Raw genomic sequence first — 23,610 nt, 5'->3', positions numbered from 1 at the left:
TGTGCTTCCCAGTCAAGATTACTACTTAGACTTATAGATACAGGTGAAATGTTTAAGCAGGGCCTAACTTCTCCACCAAAAATAGGTTGAAAACCGATAGCCACTAATGACAGATCTAGGATCAGCTTCCTTTACCTCAAACTCTAAAAAATGAAAGGAAAACTGATCTTGAGACAGTGCTCAGGAACAATGATCACCTACACACCACTCGTTCACCGCTAGGACCCCTGTTCAATGTTGCAGCAAGGCCTGGACCACATAGACTTCGCCAGGCATGTTGACGGGTAGCACGTTGCTCTGACAGTAAGCTGAGCTAGTGCGGAGATGGAAATGAAGGGAGGCTGTGATTTTCGGTCCAAACCACAAAGTGGTGAGCTAGCAGATGGGGTCGCATACTCTGCTATCCTGTGCATGCGAGAAGCCTTACGCCGCAATGCAGCGGGTACCCTTCGCCGAAGCTCATCATCATTTTTGCGCTACTATATGTAGATTTCCCAGTTATTGGGCTACCCCTCCCTAATTTCTAGTGCTCTTCAGTAATAGTTGTGACTAGGGTTGCAAAGGGAGGGTATATTACAGGAAATGTTTGAAGTTTACCAGTAAACCACCATTTCTGTGCTATTTTTCACATTGTTTGTAACTTATTATTTTACTTATTTTGTACATAATGTTGCTGCTTCTGTCACTTATGACCAAAAATAACTTTTGTGATTACTCACCTCGAACTGGACGAAGATTTTTTCTTTAACGAGTCCGACGCGAAGGAGATACTGCTTTCTCGGGAACTGGTCCAAATCCCCATCATTTGCGTGAAGAAAAGATGGAGAAAAGGGGTCGGAGGTTGGGCCGCCTTCTGAGAATTCGAGTGCGTAAACCCCTTCTATCATCAGTCTTATTATCCAACGTGCAATCATTGGATAACAAAATGGATGAGCTCTGATCAAGGATATCTTACCAACAGGAATTTAAAAACTGTAAAATATTATGTTTCACAGAGTTGTGGCAGAATGACGACATGGATAACATACAGTTGGCGGGGTTTTCGTTCCTTCGGCAAGATGGAACAGCTGCGTCTGTTAAGACAAGGGGTTGCAGTCTGTCTATTTGTTAATAACAGCTGGTGCACAAAATCTAATTTTAAGGTTTTGCTCGCCTGAGGTAGAGTATCTTCTGATTGCTGTAGACCACACTATTTACCAAGACTTTTCATCTATATTTTTCAACAATCCGATGCTGGCACTAAGACGGCACTCAACAAGCTGTATAGGGCCATAAGCAAACAAGAAATGCTCATCCAGAGGCGGCACTTCAAGTGGCCGGGGACTTTAATGTATGGAAACTTAAATCCATTTTCACTAATGTCTACCAGCATGTTAAATGTGCAACCAGAGGGAAAAAAACTTGAGACCACATTAAATCCACACACAGAGACTCGTACAAAGCCCGCCCCCCATTTGGCAAATCTGACCGTAACTCTATCCTCCTGCTTTCTTTTTTACAAGCAAAAACTAAAGCAGGAAGTACCATTTGACTCGCTCAATAAGGAAGGGGTCAGAGGATGCAGATGCTAAGTTACAGGACTGTTTTGCTAACTCAGACTGGAATATGTTTCGGGATACTTCCGATGGCATTGAGGACTACAGTCACTGGCTTCATCAATAAGTACATTGATGACGTCATCCCCACAGTGACCGTACATACCCCAACCAGAAGCCATGGATTACAGGCATCATCTGCACTGAGCTAAAGGGTAGAGCTGCCGCTTTCAAGGAGCGGAAGCCGAGCAAAGTGCCTTGCGGTCGGAAGCCGAGCAATTGCCGTACCAGGCAGTGATGTAACCGGTCAGGATGCTCTCGATGTTGCAGCCATAGAACCTTTTGAGGATCTGGGGACCCATGCCAAATCTTTTTAGTTTCCTGAGGGGAAATAGGCTTTGTTGTGCCCTCTTCACGACTGTCTTGGTGTGTTTGGACCATTCTAGTTTGTTGTTGATGTGGACACCATGGAACTTGAAGCTCTCAACCTGCTCCACTACAGCCCCGTCGATGACAATGGGGGCGTGCTTGGTGCTCCTTTTCCTGTAGTCCACAATCATCTCCTTAGTCTTGGTTATGTTGAGGGATAGGTTGTTATTCTGGCACCACCCCGCCAGGTCTCTGACCTCCTATAGGCTGTCTCGTCGGTGATCAGGCCTACCACTGTTGTGTCGTCTGCAATCTTAATGATGGTGTTGGAGTTGTGCCTGCCAAGCAGTCATTGGTGAACAGGGAGTACAGGAGGGGACTAAGCATGCATGCCTGGGGAGTTCCAGTGTTTAGGATCAGCGTGGCAGATGTGTTGCTACCCACCCTCACCACCTGGGAGCGGCCCGTCAGGAAGTCCAGGATCCAGTTGCAGATGGAGGTGTTTAGTCCCAGGTTCCTTAGCTTAGTGATGAGCTTTGAGGGTACTATGGTGTTGAACGCTGAACTGTAGTCTATGAATAGCATTCTCACATAGGTGTTCCTTTTGTCCAGGTGGGAAAGGGCAGTGTGGAGTGCAGTAGAGATTGCATCATCTGTGGATCTGTTTGGGTGGTGGGCAAATTGGAACGGGTCTAGGGTTTCTGGGATGATGGTGTTGATGTGAGCCATTACCAGCCTTTCAAAGCAATTAATGGCTACGGACATGAGTGCTACGAGTCTGTAGTCATTTAGGCAGGTTGCCTTTGTGTTTTTGGGCACAGGGACTATGGTGTTCTGTTTGAAACATGTTTGTATTACAGACTCATTCAGGGACATGTTGAAAATGTCAGTGAAGACACCTGCCAGTTGGTCAGCACATGCCTGGAGTAGACGGTAATCCATCTGACCCCGCAGCCTTGTGTATGTTGACTTGTTTAAAGGTCTTACTCACGTCGGCTACGGAGAGCGTGATCACACAGTCGTCCAGAACAGCTGATGCTCTCATGCATGCCTCAGTGTTGCTTGCCTCGAAGCGAGCATAGAAGTGATTTTGCTCGTCTGGTAAGCTCGTGTCACAAGGTAGCTCGTGGCTGTGCTTCCCTTTGTAGTCTGCAATAGTTTGTAAGCCCTGCCACATCCGACGAGCGTCGGAGCCGGTGTAGTATGATTCAATCTTAGCCCTTTATTGACGCTTTGCCTGTTTGATGGTTCGTCGCAGGGCATAGCGGGATTTCTTGTAAGCTTCCGGGTTAGAGTCCCGCACCTTGAAAGCGGCAGCTCTACCCTTTAGCTCAGTGTGAATGTTGCCTGTAATCCATGGCTTCTGGTTGGGGTATGTACATACAGTCACTGTGGGGACGATGTCCTCGATGCACTTATTGATAAAGCCAGTTACTGATGTGGTGTATTCCTCAATGTCATTGGAAGAATCCCGGAACATGTTCCAGTCTGTGATAGCAAAACAGTCCTGTAGTTTAGCATCTGCTTCATCTGACCACTTTTTTATAGACCAAGGCACTGGTGCTTTCTGCTTTAATTTTTTATTGTAAGCAGGAATCAGGAGGATAGAGTTGTGGTTAGATTTACCAAATGGAGGGCGAGGGAGAGCTTTGTACGCGTCTCTGTGTGTCTTGTACAGGTGATCTTGAATTGTTTTCCCCTCTGGTTGCACATTTAACATGTTGATAGATATTTGGTAGAACTGATTTAAGTTTCCCTTAAGTTACCTCTTCTTCTTATTGGTGTCCTTTTGTAGTGGTTTCATTGCAGCAATTCGACCATGATGGCCTGATTCACGCAGTCTCCTCTGAACGGTTGATGTTTCTGTTACTTGAACTCTGAAGCATTAATTTGGGCTGCAATTTCTGAGGCTGGTAACTGTTATCCTCTGCAGTATAGGTAACTCTGGGTCTTCCTTTCCTATTGTGGTCCTCATGAACGCCAGTTTCATCATAGCGCTTGATGGTTTTTGCGACTGCACTTGAAAAAACTTTCAAAGTTCTTGAAATTTTCCATATTGACTGACCTTCATGTCTTACAGTAATGATGGACTGTCATTTCTCTTTGCTTATTTGAGCTGTTCTTGCCATAATATGGACATGGTCTTTTACCAAATAGGGTAAAAGACTGTATACCCTCCTACCTTGTCACAACACAACTGATTGGCTGAAACGCATTAAGAAGAAGGAAAGAAATTCCACAAATTAACTTTTAACAAGGCACACCCATTAATTGAAATGCATTCCAGGTGACTACCTCATGAAGCTGGTTGAGAGAATGCCATGAGTGTGCAAAGCTGTCATCAAGGCACAGGGTGGCTACTTTTGAAGAATCTCAAATATAAAATATATTTTGATTTGAACTCTTTTTTTGCCTACTACATGATTCCATGTGTGTTATTTCATAGTTTTGATGTGTTGACTACAATGTAGAAAATAGTTAAAACATAGATGAATAGGTATGTCCAAACTTTTGACTGGTACTGTATATATAATCTCAGTGTTCTGAGAAGAACAACATTGGCAGGGCAATTCAGGTGTAGCCAAGAAATATATCGGGCCTATTTAGCCTAGTGCACAAACCTCAACATTAGCCAATTAACCAGTTTTTAGTTGGTTAGTATTGCTTATGCTTTTTAAGTCATGTTTTTAAAATTCAATTCGGAGGGGTAGATCTCAGCTTTCATTTGGACTTAAAGTGATCTTGACTCAGAAAAGGTTGTTAACCACAGATGTAGGCTAGCCTATTAGATAACTGGCTTGTTTTGATACGATATATGTTACATTTTGGGAATTGGACAATTTAGAGTATTATCAATGACTCACATAAACTCAGCAAAAAAGAAACGTCCTCTCACTGTCAACTGTGTTTATTTTCAGCAAACTTAACATGTGTAAATATTTGTATGAACATAACAAGATTCAACAACTGAGACATAAACTGAACAAGTTCCATGGACATGTGACTAACAGAAATTGAATAATGTGTCTCTGAACAAAGGGGGGGGGGATCAAAATCAAAAGTAACAGTCAGTATCTGGTGTGGCCACCAGCTGCATTAAGTACTGCAGTGTATCTTCTCCTCATGGACTGCACCAGATTTGCCAGTTCTTGCTGTGAGATGTTACCCCACTCTTCCAACAAGGCCTCTGCAAGTCCCCGGACATTTCTGGGGGTATGGCCCTAGCCCTCACCCTCCAATCCAATAGGTCCCAGACGTGTTCAATAGGATTGAGATCCGGGCTCTTCACTGGCCATGGCAGATCACTGACATTCCTGTCTTGCAGGAAATCATGCACAGAACGAGCAGTATGGATTGGGGGCATTGTCATGCTGGAAGGTCATGTCAGGTAGAGCCTGCAGGAAGGGTACCACATGAGGGAGGAGGATGTCTTCCCTGTAACGCACAGCATTGAGATTGCCTGCAATGTCAACAATATCAGTCCGATGATGCTGTGACACACAGCCCCAGGCCATGACAGACCCTCCACCTCCAAATCGATCCCGCTCCAGAGTACAGGCCTCAGCGTAACGCTCATTCCTTCGACGATAAACGTGAATCCTACCATTACCCCATGTGAGACAAAACCGTGACTCGTCAGTGAAAAGCACTTTTTGCCAGTCCTGTCTGATCCAGCAACGGTGGGTTTGTGCCCATAGGCGATGTTGTTGCCGGTGGGGTTGTTGCCGGTGATGCCTGCTTTACAACATGCCTACAAGCCCTCAGTCCAGCCTCTCTCAGCCTATTGCGGACAGTCTGAGCCATGATGGAGCGATTGTGTGTTCCTGGTGTAACTCGGGCAGTTGTTGTTGCCATCCTGTACCTGTCCCGCAGGTGTGATGTTCGAATGATCCTGTGCAGCTGTTGTTACACGTGGACTGCCACAGCGAGGATGATCAGCTTTCCGTCCTGTCTCTCTGTAGCGCTTTCATAGGAGTCTCACAGTACAGACATGGCAATTTATTGCCCTGGCCACATCTGCAGGCCTCATGCCTCCTTGCAGCATGCCTTTGGCACGTTCACGCAGATGAGCAGGGACCCTGGCTATCTTTCTTTTGGTGTTTTTCAGAGTCAGTAGAAATGCTTCTTTCATGTCCTAAGTTTTCATAACTGTGACCTTAATTGCCTCCCGTCTGTAATCTGTTAGTGTCTTAATGACCGTTCCACAGGTTCATGTTCAGTAATTGTTTGTGGTTCATTGAGCAAGCTTGGGAAACAGTGTTTAAACCCTTTACAATGAAGATTTGTGAAGTTATTTGGATTTTTACAAATTGTCTTTGAATGACAGGGTCCTGAAAAAGGGACGTTTCTTTTTTTGCTGAGTTTAGCTCTTTTTAATTGATGGCACACTCAGTGGTCAAATCAGCATAATTTACCGCTGATATAAAATGTTAATCTTATCATTGTCAATCTCTCAAATCAAGTATTTTCAAACTTGGCAGAGGTTGGCTACTCTTCTTACATGGTATCTGAGAGCTTTTCCCTTGTCCTAAGGTTAGGCTAATTCGGGGTTTGCTCCCCAAGGGAGAAAGGCAAAGACTAGAGCATTTACTTGGAATTTCCTGCGATCAAATGTAGGTCTTGATGTTGTTATCTGAATGATGTTTCTCTCTCTCTCTCTCTTCCTTTCTCCTCCCCTGCCCTGCTCAATTTCTCTCTCTCTCCCTTGCGCTCTAGTCCTAATTCCACCTCTTACTCATAATAGGGGTATTTATGGAATATGCAAGTGCTTTTAATTATCGTCAGTATTAGGAGACATAAACAACATGTGAGATGTCTGTGTTGACTCAGGGCTCAAATATCTTTGTCCTGACTCAGACCATAGCCTTCTGTCTTCGGTTACTCTTCAAAAAGTTACCAGCATATAGATTCCGGCTTCAGGGCCAGGATGTAGCCCCATGTCATTCTGGGGCACTGATTCAAACCATGAGTTGTCTTTCTCCAATGTGAGACATTTCTTCTTCAGCTGTTGAATTCAGATTTTCGATTCACATTTACGGCGATCTAATGGAATGTTCTAGATTCCTGAAGGTCTTAACCTTTTTAAATCCAGTCTCGCCAGTGGTTAAATCAGAGGTGTGAGTAGCCCTGTTGATGTTGCCCCCCCCATTGGTGATGAATGGCGATGGAATGTATAAGAAAATGATGACAATATTATGGACACATTGAAGTGGTCAGCAAATTCAAGTGTTGAAGAGCCATGGATGACACAACATACGCATTTTCTTACTTCATATGTATCACACCTACATTTGGATGCTTTTTTACTTCTCATTTCCAGAATTGGTAAACTAGGCTATTGCTGAGAAGGGTGTTTCTCTCAAGATTATTCTCTTACATGTAGCCCCCAAAACACAATTTTTTACATTAGTGTGGGGGTGGAGGGGTAACGTTCCCCACTCTAGAGTAGTACCCCTGGGTTCAACCCCAAATCCACCCTTCCTACTGTTCTCCCACTTGCCTGTCTTCCCCTCTGCTTCCAACTGTCTACATAAAGTATAAATGTAAAAAGGGATATACAGACCAAGAGGAAGATGGATGGTCACAAGCCATCAAACAAAGCCGAGCTGCTTGAATTTTTGCGCCAGGAGGGCCATAAAGTCACCCAACATCAATGTGAAAGACTGGTGGAGAGCATGCAAAGACGCATGAAAGCTGTGATTGGAAATCGGGGTTATTCCATCAAATATTTATTTCTGAACTCTTCCTAAGTTAAAACATTAGCATTGTGTTGTTTAAAAATGAATATGAACTTATTTTCTTTGCATTATTCAAGGTCTGGCAACACTGCATCTTTTTTTTGTTATTTTGACCAGTTGTCATTTTCTGCAAATAAATGCTCTAAATAACAATATTTTTATTTGGATTTTGGAGAAATGTTGTTAGTAGTTCATAGAATAAAACAAAAATGATCATTTGATCCAAATACATACCTAGAAATAGTAAAACCAGAGAAACTGATAATTTTGCGGTGGTCTCTTAATTTTCTCCAGAGCTATATACAGTTGAAGTTGGAAGTTTACATACACCTTAGCCAAATACATTTAAACTCAGTTTTAGACAATTCCTGACATTTAATCCTAGAAAAAAGTCCCTGTCTTAGTTCAAATAAAAGACCACCACTTTAGTTTAGGAATGTGAAATGTCAGAATAATAGTAGAGAGAATTATTTATTTCAGCTTTTATCACATTCCCAGTGGGTCAGAAGTTTACATACACTCAATTACTATTTGGTAACTTAGCCTTTAAATAGTTTAACCTGGGTTAAACATTTTAGGTAGCCTTCCACAAGCTTCCCACAATAAGTTGGGTGAATTTTGGCCCATTCCTCCTGACAGCTGGTATAACTGATTCAGGTTTGTAGACCTCCTTTCTCGCACACGCTTTTTCAGTTCTACCCACACATTTTCTATGGGATTGAGGTCAGGGCTTTGTGATGGCCAATCCAATACCTTGACATTGTTGTCCTTAAGCCATTTTGCCATAACTTTGGAAGTATGCTTGGGGTCATTGTGCATTTAGAAGACCCATTTGCGACCATGCTTTAACTTCCAGACTGATGTCTTGAGATCTTGCTTCAATATATCCACATACTTTTCCTGCCTCATGATGCCATCTATTTTGGGAAGTGCACCAGTCCCTCTTACAGCAAAGCACCCTCACAACATGATGCTGCCACCCCCGTGCTTCACGGTTGGGATGATGTTATTCTGCTTGCAAGCCTCCCACTTTTTCCTCCAAACGCATCATGATGTCTGACGAGTTTACACTTGCAAGGCAAGGGGCTAGGGAGGAAGGAATTCATTTTAAATGGACCGCCCTTGTCTGGAAATTCGTCACTCGTTCGTCATGACGATAGTGTTTTCAGCCACCAGTAGCTTGTTGGGTGCTTTATATGTGCTACAGTCAATTATGATTGCATTTCTACTTATATTAACTCTATAATTATTAATATACACCTTATGCAAATTAATTAGCTAACTAATGTTAGCCTGCCTAGCTACTTCTGAAGAAGGAAAATATTGATGTTGATATTGATGTTGAGGTTTTACGTTTTGGCAGACTTTTTTTGCCCCGAAGTGACCATAATTGTACACTTACAAACTACATTAAATACGAGTGCTGAAGGGCTTACGTTGCAAACTTCCCTTGCTTGGCTAATAATTTGGACCGCTGAAAAATATGGTCGCTGGGATTCCCCCAAGGGCATAAGGCGAGGGTAAGTGGACGAGGGTGTGTCTTTTATGAGTTTGAAACGAAGCCCCTGTTCGTGATTTATTTAGAATTCAAGGCACACTTAACCATCATGGCTCCCACAGCATACTGCAGCGATACGACATCACATCTGGTTTGCGCATTGTGGGACTATCATTTTGTTTTTCAACAGGACAATGACCCAACACACCTCCAGGCTGTGTAAGGTCTATTTGACCAAGAAGGAGAGTGATGGAGTGCTGCATCAGATGACCTGGCCTCCACAATCACCTGACCTGAACCCAAATGAGATGGTTTGGGATGAGTTGGACCGCAGAGTGAAGGAGAATCAGCCAACAAGTGCTCAGCATATGTGGGAACTCCTTCAAGACTTTTGGAAAACCATTCCAGGTGAAGTTGGTTGAGAGATTGCAAGGATGTCATCAAGGCAAAGTGTGGCTACTTTCAAAAATCTCAAATATAAAATATATTTTGATTCGTTTAACACCTTTTTGGTTACTACATGATTCCATATGTGTTATTTCATGGTTTTGATGTCTTCACTATTATTCTACAATGTAGAAAATAGTAAAAATAAAGAAAAACCCTTGAACGAGTATGTGTGTCCAAACTTACAAGTATTCAGACCCCTTGACTTCTTCCACATTTTGTTAGGTTACAGCCTACCCCATAATGACAAAAGAAAAACTGATTTTTTGAAATGTTTGCAAATGTATTAAATATAAACCCAGAAATACCTTATTTACATAAGTATTCAGACCCTTTGATATGAGACTCAAAATTGAGCTCATGTGCATCCTGTTTCCATTGATCATCCTCAATGTTTCTTCAACTTGATTGGAGACAACCTGTGGTAAATTCAACTGATCGGACATGATTTGGAAAGGCACACGTGTCTATATAAGATCCCACAGTTGACAGTGCATGTCAGAGCATAAACCAAGCCATGAGGTCGAAGGAATTATCCGTAGAGCTCAGAGAATGGATTGTTTCGAGATACAGATCTGGGGAAGGCTACCAACAAATGTCTGCAGCATTGAGGTACCCAAGAACACAGTGGCCTCCATTATTCTTAAATGGAAGTTTGGACCAGGCAGTCCTGAGGCATGGTCCCAGGGCTCAGGTCCTCCGGGAGGGGAGAGAGGGCGAGATGGGAGAATTAGAGGGAGCATATCTAAGATCTCACAGGAGAATTACACCAGATTTGACAGACTGACCCTCGCCGCTCAGCAAATAGACTATTGCAGCTTAGATACAGGAGACTGAGATAGGGGGGCTAGGTTACATCCACAATTATCCCCGGACAGGGACAACTAGGCAGGAAACCCCAAACACCTTGACAAAGCACAGCCCCCCACACCAACAGGCCACTAACTTACTACCCTGAGATAAGGCCAAGTATAGCCCACAGAGATCTCCCCGATGCACGAGCCCGAGGACAGGAAGGATGGAAGAGCGAAGAGCAAGCCAGTGAGTCAGCCACCGTAATGGGCTCAGAGGTAGAGAAACCCAGTGGACATAGTTGGCCAGGCAGAGACCACAAGGGTATTTCGTTACTCCACAAGGCATTTCACAACGACTGACGTTAATGCCACATGACGATAGTCATTCAGCTCCGCTGGATTGTTCTTTTTTAGAACGGGTCAGATCTCAGATGTCTTCAAGAGTGAGGGAACCGTGTGTTCTGATAGGGAGTTGTTTAAGAGAGAACAAAATATGTCTGCCAGCTCATCTGAGCATTCCTTCAGTAGACTGTGTTGGATTTGATTCTCTTGAAGACCTGTCTCACCTCCTCCTCCTCAATGGTTGGCACCTCCACTCCATCCAGGGACTGGAGCTCCAGTTTTTCCGTCAGGCTTTCTGTTACAGTGGAGAAGTCGTGATTATCAAAACAGATAAAAGTGATGAGTTCATTGACAAACTGTTCCTCTTCCTTCATGTTTTTCCCTTTGGTTTTCTTTTTGGCTTGCTCTGTGAGGGTTGCCAGACTTTGCTAGGCCTGCCTGAGATTGTTTTCCAGGCTCAAAATGGTCAGAAACAAATAACTTTCTTCTGAAACTCATCAGTCTATTCTTGTTCTGAGAAATGAAGGCTATTCCATGTGAGAAATTGACAAGAAACTGAAGATCTCTTGTTTTCCACGTTCTTTTTGTAGTTGTCCTTAGCCTGGGCTATTTGTTGTTTTACTGTCCTCTACAAGGTTTTCATGTCCTGTTTGTTGCCAGCAGAAAAAGGTGTGAGTTTAAGCTCTGCAGAAATGGCTTGTTATTTGGATAGCATTTCACCATCTTTGTAGGGGCTAACATGCCCTCAGAGAAATGGATATAGACAGTCACTACTCATACTGACTCAAGGGTATATAATCCATGATAAAACTGTCCCAGTTTGTACAGGACAAACAGCTTTGCAGGCTTTCTGTAGCTTTCTCTTACCATATCTTGACTGCCCTTTCCTTAATCTTTTCCTGTTTCACTTTCTTTGAATGTTGGCAGTAATTGAATTGCATAGCGGTCCGATGTGCTCACTGGAGGCTTCAGTAACTTATATGCCCCTTTTCATTATTGCCGTAACACAAATCCAATTTACTATCTCCCCATGGGCTACAAGTAACATTGTTCATAGTTCGGTAGGACAGTATGAAGTGAGAAGGAGTTAAAATACAGTATAAATAAAGAGGTGTGGAGTAAAATAGAGAGAGTAGAGAGGAGCAGGTCTAAGGGATGGTGAAGTGCCCTATGAAGGGCTTTGTCCGTCTCCAGGAAGACCGGCGTGTAAACAGGAAGTAGTGTTTGGAAACACCCAGGCTTAAGTGGTTGAGCCCAGGCCGCATCATTAGGCCTGTCGTTATGACACAGAACCAGTGTCCGTCTTTCCTCTTTTCCCCATAGCAGGCATGAGTCACTCTTGTTAGGGATAAGCTGTTTCCAAAAGGGCCTCTATTTCCTATTTAGTGCACTACTTTTGACCAGGGCCCATAGGGTTCTCTTCAAATGTAGTGCACTTTATAGGGAATAGAGGGACGCTTGGAACGCAGACCATAGTGTCTGCCCAACAACGTTCATCCCAGCCAGAGCAACCCACCCTTCTAATGAATGAATGGATGTATTTTTTTGTATAGACTGATGAATGAGACATTTTTTTTCCTTTTTTGTAGATGGTACAGCAGGTTTTCATAGAAGGCGTACAGGAGCGGAAGAGCTAATGCTCACCGCTCTAAAATAAGTGTTTGAATGTCCCAAACAAAACTAGCTTGAGGCTGAAATCTTTGGAAAGATTTCAATTCAATGATTCAGAGTGTAATACTAATACTGTTGCTGTAGGCCTTTAAAGTGTATTAACTGATATATGGTTCCTTAAATTTGACATCATGGAGAGGACAGAATGTATGCTTTCGCAGTCATTTGTAATTTCGCAATGAAGAGCCCGGTTTTCTGCCATCCTACCCCAGACCTTTCTTTCCTTCCCACGGACCATGTCGCTCATCTGCACGTGTGGTGTCTTGTTGAATGCCAAACCAAAATATAGTCTCACCAAGACACCAACCAGACACAAAACCCTGCTGACTGGGTTTGGGCCCTCCTTCACTCAACCAAGACATTCCTGCTCACCGGCGGATCAGTCTGTCTGTGGCCATCGCTGTGTGTCTTTCGCTACAATATTTTCCTGTAGATTTATAGTGTCAGCTTCAATTCAATCAAGTGTCGGGGAGTTTTAGGTTGGTTTCCTCTTAACGGTGGGATAACGTTGGCTTGGCAGGGGTGGTCCCTCCCTATCTGCCACTTAAACCAACGTGTCTTGAGTGCCTGAGGCTGGTCTAGCGAGTAATGCCACCGCCTGCAGCACATACAGATTTATGATCTTAATTTTAGCCAATTTGCTACAGCAGGAAAATAATCCTGCAGCAACAGTGAATTATTATGTGGATTATAATTCATGGACATTTTTGTAGGGATTGACACATCCAAGCGGAAATTACAAACATCAGAAGCCTTTTTAAACCTCAAATGTACTAAGTTTTACACTACTGTTCAAAAGATTGGGGTCACTTAGAAATGTCCTTCTTTTTGAAAGAAAAGCACATTTTTGTCCATTAAAATAACATCAAATTGATCAGAAATACAGTGTAGAAATTGTTAATGCTGTAAATGACTATTGTAGCTGGAAACGGCTGGTTTTTAATGCGTAAAAGGCCTAGGCGTAAAAGGCCCATAGGTGTAAAAGGCCCATTATCAGCAACCGTCACTCCTGTGTTCCAATGGCATGTTGTGTTAGCTAATCCAAGTTGATCATTTTAAACGGCTAATTGATCATTAGAAAAGCCTTTTGCAATTATAGTAGCACAGCTGAAAACTGCTGTGCTGATTAAAGAAGCAATAAAACTGTCCTTTAGACTAGTCAGTATCTGGACTAGTATCTGGAGTATCAGCATTTGTGGGTTCGATTACAGGCTCAAAATGCTCAGAAACAAAGAACTTTCTTCTGAAACTCATCAGTCTATTCTTGTTCTGAGAAATGAAAGCTATTCCATGCGAGAAATGGACAAGAAACTGAAGATCTTGTACAACACTGTGTACCCTTCACAGAACACAGAACCCATCTTGTACAACACCCTTCACAGAACAGCGCAAACTGGCTCTAACCAGAATAGTAAGAGGAGTGGGAGGCCCCGGTGCACAACGAATGTCTAGTTTGAGAAACAGACGCCTCACAGGTCCTCAACTGGCAGCTTCATTAAATAGTACCCACAAAACACCAGTCTCAACATCAACAGTGAAGAGGCAACTCCTGGATGCTGGCCTTCTAGGCAGAGTTCTTCTGTCCATTGTCTGTATTCTTTTGCCCATCTGAATCTTTTATTTTAATTGGCCAGTCTTAGATTATGGCCTTTTCTTTGCAACTCTGCCTAGAAGGCCAGCATCCCGGAGTCGCCCTTTCTGTTGACGTTGAGACTGATGTTTTGTGGGTACTATTTAATGAAGCTGCCAGTTGAGGACTGTTGAGGCGTCTCTTTCTCTGTACTTTATAGAATAGTTACACCATTGTATTTGCATCTCATACTGGTGGCAAATGTTTATTTGGGTTCTGTCTTACCTGCTAGTTAAAAGAACATTACACTTTCGATCTAAAGTTTGTGAGATGTTTTCAGATCTCCAAAGTTGACGGATGTCAAGTTGAAACCACGTCCCATCACATTGGTTGTGTAGATCCATCTAGCCTATATGTTTCAATCCCAAATGAATGGAAAAAATAAGGACCATATTAAACTAGGAAATTAGAGAGTACTCATATTTTCAATTTAGTGGTTAAGTGAGGCATATAGCTAGATCTACACAATCGATGTCATTAGATGTGGTTTCAGCTTGACATTAGTCTACATTTGAGGTCTGAATACATCAGACACACTTTCATTTTTTAGTGAAATGCCCCTTTAAGTTCTCTCTCCAGAAGCCAAATTGAGCTTGAGAGTTTTTTGTTTGTCTGGGCAGTATGTGGGCTGGATACAACAGTATCAAATCAAATCAAATTTTATTGGTCACATACACATGGTTAGCAGATGTTAATGCGAGTGTAGCAAAATGCTTATGCTTCTAGTACCGACAATGCAGTAATATCTAACAGGTAATCAAACAAAATCACAACAGCTACCATATACACACAAATGTAGGGATGAATAAGAGTATGTACAGTATATATAAATATATCAATGGCAGTGCAGTATAGGCAAGATGCAGTAGATGGTATAGAATATAGTATATACATATGAGATGAGCAATGTTGTACCACAGTATAACAACACCTTGCTCTTTCCACTCTTATGATTTAAAGTCACCAGAATAGTATTTTGTATACGATTACCTGTATAGTTACTGTGAAGTGTGTTTGCACCTTGTTCTTGATCTTTCTGGACAGTGTATTGTCGGGATACAATGGTACCATCTTTGCCTATGGCCAGACTGGTAGCGGGAAGACCTTCACCATCACAGGAGGCGCTGAGCGCTACAGTGACCGGGGCATCATCCCTCGCACGCTCTCTTACCTCTACCAGCACTTCAGCCAGGTCAGCCGTGTGATGTGCCTAATGCTGTGTAATTTTGGATTATGCTGATTTACTCCTTTAGGGGAGAATTTTTCCTTCTACTTACATTTTCACTTTGGACAACATTTTCCCCACACAAAAACAGCTGTGCTGTGAGCTAACACACTGAAAAATTCTAAGTAGCGGGTGTTTCGATACTGTACCTTGCAATTTGCATTGTGTGTGGTGCATCTATCACGCTGTAATCTCTTGTGGACAGAGGTAGGTAACATAAATTATATCTAATGTGGAACTTTTATTCAGGTCTAGTGATTTTTTTTTGACACGGATCATTTGGACAAATCACAATTTCGCCAGGGCTTGCATCTTTCAAATTTTGCAAGGAGAGGGGACATGTGACCTATAGACTTGCCCAAAACTTGTAGAGAGAGGGGGTGGAGCTACCTCCCTACTTCTGCTCCTTGTTCTAGTCTCCCCCAGAACATAAATTGAGCTTCTGACGCAATTACGCAAGATTTTAGTTGTGGGTTGCCAATATTAATCAGTCTGTAACTCCAGTTGAGACTGCTTTTATCATATAACTGCTTTGGGTGCCTGTAAATAAAATACACCCATTTTCAGTCAAGTTTAGGCTATTGCACACATTCACTAGTGTGTAGGCCAGCTTTCAGCCAGAGGATGTGAGTGACATAAATGCAGAAAATGGCATGATATCCAATTTAATCATACCAGAAGAAGCCAAGAATGAACTTGTTAATTGGCTTTTGATATATCGCCTCTGTAGCTAGATAAGAGAGATAAAAAATCAAACAATCATTACTAACTTCAAATCAAACTTATATTTGCAACTAAATGAGTTTGAATATCCCATACACTACAACAATTTTATTAGCAGTGGATAATACATTTTTTTATTTATTGATTACATACCTATATTATGTATGGCTTATGAATGCGTTATGTCCGTATGAAGATACCTTCAAATGTGTTACCATAACCACCATAATGGGTCATTGTATTGTCTTGTCTACAGGACAGCAGTATGGTGTACACCACCCACATCTCTTACCTGGAGATCTACAACGAGGTGGGCTATGACCTGCTGGACCCCCGGCATGAGGCCTCTCGCCTGGAGGACCTACCGTCAGTACCTCCTTCTTTCCTTTACTTTACTCTAATTAGGCTTGTACACTTAAAGAAGTCCTCCAGTGATTTTTGGAACTTTTCCTGTTGATAAGTATAAATACAGTAAAGTACACACACGAAAGGGTAAAAACGTTTTTTTGAGCAAAATAGTGTTGTTTTTTTTAGACACAACTGCAAACTCCATGGAGTAGGGCATTCAAGGAGTTGGGCTGATGGGAAGACGTGATGTCATTGAACTCCCCACTTGCTTAACGAACAATAGAAGAGCAATGAAGAACAAAAGAGGGAAGGCCCAACCTCCCCACTTGTGTTATGTCATGACTTACCTTGACCACCTATTGAGATGTCCCCTTTGTTAAGTCAATCAGGTGTTAAATGAGGTGAAAAGAGACTGGAGTGCCATTCAATACAGGCTTGGTACATCCATGACCTTTACATTTATATTTAACCATTGAGTCTTGAAGAATTTATAAATGCCTCATGAGCTTTGTTCAACTGTCATATCCCATCAGATCTCAAAATGTACACCTGTTTTAGTACATGGTTTGTAAACAATGCAATTGTAAACAAACACTGTAGGCTAAAATAATACTTTTGATCTCATGGACGGTCAGTCCTTGCATCCATAGCTCTGTCTCTGAATTTGAGTGGTTACATTTCTCCAGCCCTCTTGCTCATCTGTTTAACAAAACAGTGGCAGTGGACCGCTTTGTTGTTTTCCCAATTCCAGAATGCCCCTTTAATACAAACTATACATGTCTACCTAACATCTACTATACTGTTTTCCTTTGCTGTGTTCTCTTTCTCTATCAGGTTATTGTGTGTTATTTATTTATATATATATATATATATATATATATATATATATATATTTATATATATATACACACACACACACACACACACACACACACACACACACACACACACACACACACACACACACACACACACACACACACACACACACACACACACACACACACTACTGTTCAAAAGTTTGGGGTCACTAAGAAATGTCCTTGTTTTCCATGATAACATACAAGAAAGTTGTTGCAAAATGAATAGGAAGTATAGTCAAGCTTCAAACTTTGCTTTCGTTGAAGAATCTTCCATTTGCAGCAACTACAGCCTTGCAGACGTTTTGACATTCTAGTTGTCAAATTGTTGAGGTCATCTGAAGAGATTTTACTTCTTACGGTCAAGCTGATCCCACAACAGCTTAATAGGGTTGAGATTCGGTGACTGTGCTGGCCACTCCATTATAGACAGAATACCAGCTGACTGCTTCTTCCCGAAATAGTTATTGCATAGTTTGTAGCTGAGCTTTGGGTCATTGTCCTGTTTGTAGGAGGAAATTGGCTGCAATTAAGCGCCACCCGCACAGGGTATGGCATGGCTTTGCAAAATGGAGTGATAGCCTTCCTTCTTCAAGATCCCTTTTAAACTATACAAATCTCCCACTTTACCACCACCAAAGCACCCGCAGACCATCACATTGCCTTCACCATGCTTGACAAATGGCGTCAAGCACACCTCCAGCATCTTTTCATTTTTTATGCGTCTCATGGATGTTCTTCTTTGTCATCCGAACACCTCAAACTTAGAATGGTCTGCCCATCACAGTTTTCTCCAATCTTCCTCTGTCCAGTGTCTATGTTCTTTTGCTCATCTGGCGTTTTGCGGGTACTATTTAATAAAGCTGCCAGTTGAGGACTTGTGAGATGTCTGTTTCTCAAACTAGAAACTCTGATGTACTTGTCCTTTTGCTCAGTTGTGCACCGGGGCCTCCTACTGCTCATTATATTCTGGTTAGAGCCCGTTTGCGCTTTTTTTGAAGGGAGTAATACACAGCGTTGCATGATATCTTCAGTTTCTTGGCAATTTCTCGCATGGAATAGCCTTCATTTCTCAGAACAAGAATAGACTGATGAGTTTCAAAAGAAAGTTATTTGTTTCTGGCCATTTTGAGCCTGTAATCGAACCCACAAATGCTGATGCTCCAGATACTCAACTAGTCTAAATAAGGCCAGTTTTATTGCTTCTTTAATCAGAACAACAGTTTTCAGCTGTGCTAACATAATCGCAAAAGGGTTTTCTAAAATTATAAACTTGCATTAGCTCACACAACGTGCCATTGGAACACAGGAGTTATGGTTGCTGATAATGGGCCTGTGTACGCCTATGAATATATTCCATAAAAAAATCGGCCTTTTCCAGCTACAATAGTCATTTACAATGTCTGCGCTGTATTTCTGATCAATTTGATGTTTTCTTTCAAAAACAAGGACATTTCTACCTTCAAACTCAGTGCCTCTTTTCTTGACATCATGGGAAATTCAAAAGAAATCAGCCAAGACCTCAGAAAAAAATGTGTAGACCTCCACAAGTCTGGTTCATCCTTGGGAGAAATTTCCAAATGCCTGAAGGTACCACGTTCATCTGTACAAACAATAGTACGCAAGTATAAACACCATGGAACCATGCATCCGTCATACTGCTCAGGAAGGAGACGCATTCTGTCTCCTAGAGATGAACATGCTTTGGTGCGAAAATTGCAAATCAATCCCAGAACAACAGTAAAGGACCTTGTGAAGATGCTGGAGGAAACAGGTACAAAAGTATCTATATCCACAGTAAAACGAGTCCTATATCCACTTAACCTGAAAGGCCACTCAGCAAGGAAGAAGCCACTGCTCTAAAACCGCTATAAAAAAGTCAGCCTACGGTTTGCAACTGCACATGGGGACAAAGATTGTACTTTTTGGAGAAATGTCCTCTGGTTTGATGAAACAAAAATAGAACTGTTTGGCCATAACGACAATTGTTATGTTTGGAGGAAAGAGTGTGAGGCTTGCATGCCGAATAACACCATCCCAAACATGAAGCACGGGGGTGGCAGCATCGTGTTGTGGGGGTGCTTTGCTGAGGGACTGGTGCACTTTACAAATTAGATGGCATCATGAGGGGGGAAAATTCTGCAGATATATTGAAGCAACATCTCAAGACGTCAGTCAGGAAGTTAATGCTTGGTCGCAAATGGGTCTTCCAAATGTACATACATTTTCTACAGGATTGAGGTAAGGGGTGTTGTGATGGCCACTCCAATACCTTTACTTTGTTAGCCGTTTTGCCACAACTTTGGAAGTATGCCTGCCAGAGCCGCTGTCTGTCCGGAGCTGCCAGAGCCGCCCGTCTGTCCGGAGCTGCCGGAGCCGCCCGTCTGTCCGGAGCTGCCGGAGCCGCCCGTCTGTCCGGAGCTGCCGGAGCCGCCCGTCTGTCCGGAGCTGCCGGAGCCGCCCGTCTGTCCGGAGCTGCTGGAGCCGCCCGTCTGTCCGGAGCTGCCGGACCCGCCCGTCTGTCCGGAGCTGCCGGAGCCGTCCGGGGCTGCCGGAGCCGCCCGTCTGTCCGGAGCTGCCGGAGCCGCCCGTCAGTCCGGAGCTGCCGGAGCCGCCCGTCAGTCCGGAGCCGCCAGGGTCGCCCTTCACTCCGGAGCCGCCAGGGTCGCCCTTCACTCCGGAGGGACTGGTACTTTACAAATTATGGTCGCCCTTCACTCCGGAGCCGCCAGGGTCGCCCTTCACTCCGGAGCCGCCAGGGTCGCCCTTCACTCCGGAGGGACTAGTGCACTTTACAAAATAAGGGTCGCCCTTCACTCCAGAGCCGCCAGGGTCGACCTTCACTCCGGAGCCGCCAGAGTCGCCCTTCACTCCGGAGCCGCCAGAGTCGCCCTTCACTCCCGGAGCCGCCAGAGTCGCCCTTCACTCCGGAGCCGCCAGAGTCGCCCTTCAATCCGGAGCCGCCAGAGTCGCCCTTCACTCCGGAGCTGCCAGAATTGCAGACCCTCAGTCCAGAGGCGCCCCTCAGTCCAGAGGCGCCCTTCAGTCCAGTGGCGCCCTCTACGAGGGTCTTCAGTCCAGGGTCCGCTGTCATGGTCCCCGCACCCGAGCCGCCGCCGTAAAGAAGGCCCACTCGGACCCTCCCCTTTAGAGTCAGGTTTTGCGGCCGGAGTCCGCACCTTTGCGGCCGGAGTCACGCCCTGGCATTAGAGAGGCTTTTTATTCTCTATTTTGGTTAGGCCAGGGTGTGACATGGGTGGGCATTCTATGTTATTTTTTCTATGTTTTTGTATTTATTTGTTTTTGGCCGGGTATGGTTCTCAATCAGGGACAGCTGTCTATCGTTGTCTCTTGATTGAGAACCATACTTAGGTAGCTCTTGCCCACATTGGTTTTGTGGGTAGTTGTTTTGTGTTTTTTCACCTTACAGGACTGTTTCGTGTCGTTCACTCACTTTGTTCTTTTTTGTCATTCAGTGTTCAATTTATTTAATTACATTTACAATGAAGACTTACCATGCTGCGTGTTGGTCCGATGATTCCTATTCCTCATCATCAGACGAAGAGGAGAGTAGTTACAGCATGTTTCTAACAGAAACAGCATAATATTGTCAGCTCATATCTGCATGAAGCTGGATTCAATGCTCTCGTCTGCATTAAAATCAAATATCTACGTAGGTTGGACGTGACCGCAAAGACCACACCCCCTGACTTTGAGAAGCTCCTACGAGACATGCATCAAGCACACCCATCTCATTAGTGGCGGTGAGAAGATACATTATGTTAGACTAATTTGCAATTGACTGTCATAGCCCCACATTAGAAATATGTGATGGTGAGTTGAGAAGACAATCAGAAATACTGTTAGATTTCAATTGACTACCATAGCCCCAAATACAATAGTTAACATTGGCTTTTAATTACAATTGTTTTTCACGTGGTTGGGGTTGCGTTAATTTTCAGATACTCTATCAAAATGGGGTCGTGGGCCAAAAACGTTTCGGAACCCCTGTCCTACAGTGTTCGCTGTCATTGCATTCAAACTCAGTATTCATGTCCATTTTGACATTTGTGAATGTTTTAATGAAGAATCAAAATGCATTTCACAAGTGAAACAAGATCCCGCAATGATAACCCATTTCCAACAATTTCCAAGGTACGATCATTGATTGGTGTCAGCAAGCATTGGTTGGAGGTACTATCCACTATTGTTTAATACATAATTTTTTAAAAATACAAGTGAATCGGGACACAGTAATATCCAGTGGGAGCTAAGAAGGATAGCACCCCAGTAAAGTCATCATGACCGTTGATGACCGAACATTAGCAGGGAAGGTCAAGAACTATCCTATATTACCTACCTCATCCCCATACTGTATTTATTTATTTATTTATTTATCTTGCTCCTTTGCACCCCAGTATCTCTACTTGCACATTCATCTTCTGCACATCTACCATTCCAGTGTTCAATTGCTATATTGTAATTACTTCACAACCATGGCATATTTATTGCCTTAACTCACCTAATCTTACCTCATTTGCACTCACTGTATATAGACTTTTTGTTTTCTTTTGTTCAACTGTATTATTGACTGTATGTTTTGTTTATTCCATGTGTAACTCTGTGTTGTTGTATGTGTCGATTTGCTATGCTTTATCCTCTTCGACCCTGTCAGTCAATCAATCCTGTGGGATGTTTTTGCTGGTTGTGGCCTAGGATGTGACACCCAGCATCTGTACAAGCCATCTCTATTTGATGTCACTTGATGTGGGCAATAACTCATCCACTGTTTGTTTTTCAGAGGCTGCATCCTAAATGGCACCCTATTCCCTACATAGTGCACCCATAGGGCTCTGGTCAAAAGTAGTGCACTATACAGTAAAGGGAATATAGTACCATTTGGAACGCATACAGATTGTGTCTGTCTATCACATTGGAATCTGGGAATGAGTTAGATACAGCATGTGTACAGCAGGCTAGGGCGCTGGGCTGTAGCTGTAGCCCAGTGACTTGGACTGTGTTCCAAATGTTACCCGGTTCCCTATGTAGCACATTACTTTTGAACCAATAGTGCACTATGTAGGGAAAAGTAGTGTACTATATAGGGAGTAGGGTGCCATTTGGGACATAGCCTTGCAGATGCAGTTTGTTTGGATTGAAGGCTGGCCTCTGGGAGGGGGGAATGATGTAATCTTATTAAATAGCCTCAATGTGGATTTAGTGTCATTAGGCCAATTTTTTATGATGTATAAATCACAGATATTTAAGATATCACAAATTCACATAAAGCTAAAATTACAGTAAGCAAAAAGGATTACGTTATATACTCACATTACTCACTATGGATCCCTTTTGGAGTTTGAGTTTTGAACAGATATTATGAACAGCCTATTACAAGCCCTCTTTTGTTGATTGGAGGCACTTTTTTCGTAAAAACATTATCTCAGGCTGGTGAAATTTGTGTGTGTGCTTGCCATCTTGCCTCTACAGGAAAGTTACCATCATGGAAGACCCGGACCAGAACATACACCTGAGAAACCTGTCACTCCATCAATCAGCCAACGAGGAGGAGGCTCTCAACTTGCTCTTCCTGGGAGACACCAATCGCATGATTGCAGAGGTAAGGAGTTGGAAGCAAGGGCTTGGAGGACGTCAGTGGGATAACGTCTCGCCAAAACCCTAAAAAGGCCTTTTCACAATGCTAGCTAGCCTGTGGTCACACAAGCATTTATTAACCCTGGGCTAAGGATTCACACTTGTATTCCAAAGCCCTGGACACAATGTTATAAGTAATGAGACTTTTATTAGCACCTTATTTCCTTTTGCTTCTAGCCTAGCATTTGATTTCCAACAGTGATGGTTTGTGTAAATCTTGCTGTCTGACCTACGAAACAATGTTTCACTTTTGAAATTCGATCTTGCCACAATACAGAGAATGCTGACCACAAACGAGACATCAATACAACTTTTCTGATCCAGGTGAAATCATGCAAAAATATTTAATGGATATATCCAATTAAATGTAAATAGAAAAGTTATAAAAACAGACAAATGGAGTGTTTGCCCCCCCTTCCAGAGAGTTTGTAGCTTTAGTTGGCTAAATTAGAAGACATTAGCCAGCCTGCACAGCAAGCATTTTTGTTAGGCATTGCAACCAATGTTTTTGCACAGATGAAGTAGCATGAATTTACTTAACAAAATAACTTGCAGAATGCATTACAGGCATCATAAATATATGTAAATTAGGTGACAGTGCAGCATTTTTGATTGTGAGAGTGAGCTTTCTGGGCATTGTTCTTAACCCTGTTTCACACTGGCTATTTTGGCACTGTGTTTCTGGGGCTAGCCCCGAAAATCCGGTGCTAACCCTGCTCTGGAGCAGAGCTGGCTAGCCCTGGGCTAAGGTTGGCGCAAGCCCATTTTAGAATGT

The 23,610-nt window shown here is 43.1% G+C and overlaps 1 protein-coding gene across 2 annotated transcripts in view; it reads left to right on the top strand.

Annotated features, from left to right (window-relative positions):
* The window catches only part of kif6 (kinesin family member 6), a 204,758-nt gene that overhangs the window by 8,344 nt on the left and 172,804 nt on the right, over window positions 1-23,610 (top strand). For both annotated transcript variants that reach the window (XR_006084703.1, XM_024439629.2), the window contains exons 4-6: window positions 15,069-15,216; window positions 16,229-16,338; window positions 22,671-22,800. Coding sequence is in view for 1 of the 2 variants with exons in the window: in XM_024439629.2 (XP_024295397.1) it covers window positions 15,069-15,216; window positions 16,229-16,338; window positions 22,671-22,800 (388 nt within the window). In the remaining variant the exon portion in view is untranslated. The remainder of the gene's footprint in view (window positions 1-15,068; window positions 15,217-16,228; window positions 16,339-22,670; window positions 22,801-23,610) is intronic.

Source organism: Oncorhynchus tshawytscha, linkage group LG12, assembly GCF_018296145.1.
Source record: "Oncorhynchus tshawytscha isolate Ot180627B linkage group LG12, Otsh_v2.0, whole genome shotgun sequence".
Lineage (NCBI taxonomy): Eukaryota > Metazoa > Chordata > Actinopteri > Salmoniformes > Salmonidae > Oncorhynchus > Oncorhynchus tshawytscha.
This window is presented reverse-complemented; position numbering and strand designations above follow the sequence as displayed.